This window comes from Juglans regia, chromosome 10 (genome assembly GCF_001411555.2).
Source record: "Juglans regia cultivar Chandler chromosome 10, Walnut 2.0, whole genome shotgun sequence".
Taxonomy (NCBI): domain Eukaryota; kingdom Viridiplantae; phylum Streptophyta; class Magnoliopsida; order Fagales; family Juglandaceae; genus Juglans; species Juglans regia.
Window position 1 is genome coordinate 32,680,233 of NC_049910.1, and position 5,234 is coordinate 32,685,466.

A 5,234-nucleotide genomic window follows, 5' to 3' on the forward strand; every position below is an offset into this window, starting at 1 on the left:
ACCACGTACTCAACCCAGTCAAAAAGACGTGATACGGTCCATACGGCAGATCGTCCGCCAAAATATTAGTAAAAAAATTAATTTTTTTTCATCAATTTTAATTTATTATTTTATATCTCACATCTTATAAAAAATATTATATATTATTAAAAAAATATATATATAAAATATGAAAATAAATAATAATTTATGTATAACAAAATCTTAGTAAAAGTTAAAACTGATGAAAAACTTGGATGATTTGATTAAGAAAAATATTTTAGTTACAAAGAAATTGTAAAATTAAATTATAAAATTAATATGAATTGATGTGATAGGTCAAATTATTAAATTATTTTTATTATAAAATAAATCTAACGAATTGTATAAAATTATATAAATTTATGAATTTATTTTATATAATTTATTTGTTTTGTATGAATTCTCTTTTATTTAATCATTTGGAGTTGGACCCACCATTAGTGTTTCCGGACCCTATATAGTACACACAAAAATACATTATATATTTTTTTAAAATGATTGATACAGTCTTAATTTATATAAATTTCCCACGTTTTATTTAAAGAAAATTTGATAAATTTAGTATAAAATATTTATATTTTAATAGTAAATTTATATTTTTAGGTATTTAATTTTAATTCTTTTAACTTTTTCGTACATCCAAAAGCACACAAGATACTCGGAACCGAAACTTTGGCACAATTACAAATTCATCTTTATAAACTTTCAAACGCGCTTCCTTCCTTGCTGCATTTAGCTGCACTTTATGGGAGTGGTTTAGTTAAGATGGATTGAGATAGTTTGTAAATAATAGAATAAAAATTAAATTATTTATTATATTTTATATAAAAATTAAAAAAAATTATTTTAAATTTTAAAAAAATTAAATTATTTATTATATTTTATATAAAAATTTAAAAAAATTATAATGATAAGATTAGATGAATTGAAGTAAGTTAAAATAAATTACGAATACAGACGAAACCTAAATTTTTATATTAGTTCGAAGATTTACAAGGTAAGATATATACGAATATAAATTTTATTTGTCTTTACTTATATTTGCTGGTGTGCATATTTTAAATAATTTTTTATATTAATTAGTTGAATGAATAATTATTTAAGATATATTATTAAATTACTAATAATATTTAAATTACATTTTTTTTATATGAATATAAAATCATAATTGAGTTGGTTTTTGTAATTCTCTGCAACAACGAAAAAAAATAGAAATAGAAGAACGTTTCCAGCACTGTCACTGACAGTCTGACACTGCCAGCCATGCTGAGCACATACATATATACTTTTTATTTTGTTTTTATTTTATTTATTTTATTTTCTCTCTAATCGATAAGCTTTATTTTTCACTGGTCTTACTTCGACCTCGTTATTCCTAATTCCTTCTTTCTTTTTACAAAGCATCCATCTTTTATATCTCTCTTCTCGTTCTCTTCGTCTCTCTCTAGCCCACGCAGTACTCTCTGTCTCTCTCACATGGCTTTTCGTCTGAAAACCGTTTTTGGGTTTATTCGAAACCGCCAATACAGACCTCCATTCGGAACCAGCACAGGAAAGTAGAGAACAGAAACAAAATCTTAATCCCATTTGTTTTCATTGTTTGTTTTTTCGTTCAGGAATTGCCCAATGGCTGTGGTTTTTGACTCTGGGTCAGGGTCTCTGGTATTGTGGTTCATTTCGCTTCTGCTACTCGGTGGAACAGTCAAGTCGGAGCCGACCCAGGACAAGCAAGCCCTCCTTGCTTTTATCAACCAGACCCCACACGCGAATCGTGTGCAATGGAACGCGTCCGGGTCAGCGTGCGACTGGTTCGGAGTTTTTTGTGACGCGAACCGTTCCTACGTATCTACTCTCCGGCTCCCCGGGGTCGGCCTTGTGGGAACGATTCCACCAAACACTCTTGGCCGGCTTAGTCAGCTTCGAGTGCTCAGTCTTCGCTCGAACCGCCTCTCCGGTGAGATCCCCCCCGATTTCTCCAATCTCACCCTCCTCCGCAGCCTTTACCTCCAAAATAACGAGCTATCCGGTGAGTTTCCACTCACCTTGACTCACTTAACTCGATTGACTCGTCTCGATCTCTCGTCCAACAACTTAACGGGTCCAATCCCATTCTCAATCAACAACCTTACCCACCTGACTGCTCTTCTCTTACAAAACAACGGATTCTCGGGTACATTACCGAGCATCGCAGCCGGTTTGGATAAATTCAACGTCTCGTACAACCATCTCAACGGTTCCATTCCCGAAACGCTAGCGAAATTCCCAGCATCTGCATTCGCCGGAAACTCTGATCTCTGTGGGAAGCCACTGCCGCCGTGTAACCCATTCTTTCCATCACCGGCTCCATCACCGTCAGAGAAACCAGGCACGAACCCAGTTAAGAAAAAGTCCAAGAAGCTCTCCACAGTCGCTATAGTCTTAATAGCAGTTGGTTCAGCCGCGATAGCCTTTCTTCTACTGGTATTCCTCTTGCTCTGTCTCAAGAGACGACACCGTCAGCGAACAGCGAAATCTCCGAAGCCGCCGGCTACGACGCGTGCGATACCGGTGGAGGCAGGGACATCGTCGTCGAAGGACGACATCACGGGTGGGTCCACCGAGGCGGAGAGGAACAGGTTGGTGTTCCTCGAAGGTGGGATTTATAGCTTTGACTTGGAGGACCTGTTGAGAGCCTCAGCGGAGGTTTTGGGGAAAGGAAGCGTGGGGACCTCGTACAAGGCGGTGCTGGAGGAAGGGACTACAGTGGTGGTGAAGAGGCTCAAGGACGTGGTGGTGACCAAGAGGGAGTTCGAGATGCAAATGGAGTTGCTGGGGAAGATTAAGCACGAGAATGTGGTTCCTCTCAGAGCTTATTACTATTCCAAGGATGAGAAATTGCTCGTTTCTGATTTCATGTCTGCCGGAAGCTTGTCCGCCCTTCTTCACGGTATGATACCAAATTTTCTCTGGTACATGCAATTTTTTGCTTCTATCCGTTAAATTAACGAGGATTAATCATCTAACTTATTCTGATTTTTTTAAAAAAAAGAAGAAATTTAAATGCAAATTCCCAGGGGCACTTATTCAAGAAGGAAGAACATGACTTTTGACTTTTTTTTTTTTTGTGTATACGGAAATTCATTTCTTGTAAAATAATCAACATAGATTTGTGTTTTGTCGAATCTTGACCGGCGCTAAGCTCTAGCTGTGTTTGTACTATATATATATATATGATATGTTTCTTTAACTGATAAATTATATACATAAACACAAGCACATCTGGGCAGCATTATGCGGAGGCTTCGTTATAGAAATTAATTAGAGGTTTCTGTGTCTAAAATCAGCGCAGTATCCTCATATTCGATTGTTTAATTCCTGTTATAGTACATACAAACATTCCAAGTGTGTTTGAGTTCCCTATCACACGACCTTTAGGCTTTAAGCAACATGCTCTCATGATCTGCCATGAATTGCGTGACCGACATCATTTTTGTTCCTTTTTTGCTTTTTTGTTTTTTTTATTTCTCACTTTTGCTCCTTTTCACGATACCCATTTCGATTTCTTCTATGCAATTTACCTTGGTTTTTTCAACAGACATTTTTTGCACCGAAATATGTCATATGACTCATATTTATTTATTTTTATATACCCCAGCTGTCTGTTTTTTCCTGTTTGCTTGGTTGTAATGCACAAAGATCTAATTATTTGGTCATTTTCTTCTTCGATCGGCAACCCATAATTAATTTATTCAGTAATATTAGGCTTGATAATGTTGACATGAACGGATCAAGTGACGTCAATATTCCGGTAATCTTCTTGCAGGGAGCAGAGGGTCTGGCCGTACGCCATTGGAGTGGGACAACCGTTTCAGAATAGCACTGGGTGCCGCAAGAGGCCTCGCCCATCTACACTTATCGGGAAAGGTTGTCCACGGTAACATAAAGGCCTCCAACGTTCTCCTCCGACCCGACCAAGACGCGGCCGTCACGGACTACGGGATCAACACGCTGTTCGGTACATCGACCCCGCCCAACCGCGTTGCCGGATACCGTGCCCCGGAGGTGGTGGAAACCCGGAAGGTGACGTTCAAATCCGACGTGTACAGTTTCGGGGTGTTGCTGCTGGAGATACTGACGGGGAAAGCACCGAACCAGGCGTCGTTGAGCGAGGAGGGCATAGATCTTCCTCGGTGGGTCCAGTCCGTGGTTAGGGAAGAATGGACGGCGGAGGTGTTCGATGCGGAGCTGGTTAGGTACCACAACGTAGAGGAAGAGATGGTCCAGTTGCTGCAAATAGCAATGGCATGCGTTTCAACGGTGCCGGATCATAGACCGGCCATGCAAGAAGTGGTGAGGATGATGGAGGATTTGAACAGGGGCGAGACCGACGATGCCTTACGACAGTCGTCTGATGATCCGTCCAAAGGATCGAGCGCTCATACGCCTCCTTGATGATCCGGCGAAAGGATCGGACGGTCATGTGCCTCCCCCAGAGTGCATGGCCCCCACCTTTTATGAATTAAAAAATAGGGGACCAAAGCAGCAGCTAAAAAGACAACGAACGTGGTGGGTCTCATTAAAAATTACGAAAAAAGAAGTGCACAGTGATTTGGCGTTTGGGGTAGCTCGACCTCAATATGTGGGTTTTTACTTTTTTTTTTTTTAATTTTTTTTTTAAATTTTCAATTAATTTTTTGGGAGTTTATTTTTATTTTTAAAAAGAATTTAATTTGAATGATTTTTACAGGTTGGGGGGATGCTGAATTGTTAATGAAGGTGGGTTTGGGGGGGGGGAGTTCCATGAACAGATTGGAATTTGACCATTTGATGGAATTAGTTTGGTTTCTTTTTTGTTTCTCAAATTGTCAAGTAGTGTCTACATACTCCATATGTAATTGGAGTTTTTGTTGCTGATATGGGAATCGATTGATGAAAACATCTAAAACATCCAACCACTTTGTTCGTCCCCCGCAAGACCAAAAGCCAACCAATTGAAACCACCATGGGCCCAAAGAATAGTTACATGCGAGATATGACCCTTATTTTCTTTTTCTTAGTCCCATATCGAAAATATCTGCATATGACTCGAGAGAAGTTTATATATTTAGAATAATATTAAATACAAATTTTAAATAGAAAAATCTCGAAGAATAATTTTTTAAGGTGAAAATTTGTTTTTTATAAAAATTTATACGGAAATTATCTATTTAGAACTTTTAATACCTCGTGTTTAT

The 5,234-nt window shown here is 38.1% G+C and overlaps 1 protein-coding gene across 2 annotated transcripts; it reads left to right on the forward strand.

Moving 5' to 3' along the window:
* The first annotated feature begins 1,405 nt into the window (after positions 1-1,405).
* Positions 1,406-4,931, forward strand: LOC109019796 (probable inactive receptor kinase At2g26730). Of its 2 annotated transcripts, XR_002000824.2 has the most exons (3): positions 1,406-2,947; positions 3,824-4,639; positions 4,748-4,916. XR_002000824.2 is itself a non-coding variant. In XM_019002168.2 (2 exons), exons 1-2 carry the CDS (start codon positions 1,648-1,650, stop codon positions 4,450-4,452), a joined length of 1,929 nt encoding a protein of 642 aa, XP_018857713.1. In that variant the 5' UTR covers positions 1,406-1,647; the 3' UTR covers positions 4,453-4,931. The 2 variants fall into 2 exon arrangements, 1 of the variants encoding a protein (XP_018857713.1); XM_019002168.2 differs by having other exon boundaries at positions 3,824-4,931.
* The last annotated feature ends 303 nt before the right edge of the window (positions 4,932-5,234 follow it).

Bases quoted from the DNA above. Each gene is read 5' to 3' on its own strand.
- LOC109019796 (XM_019002168.2), top strand. From the start codon at position 1,648: ATGGCTGTGGTTTTTGACTCTGGGTCAGGGTCTCTGGTATTGTGGTTC. The intron at 2,948-3,823 runs GTATGATACCAA...ATCTTCTTGCAG, and splicing joins CTTGTCCGCCCTTCTTCACG to GGAGCAGAGGGTCTGGCCGT.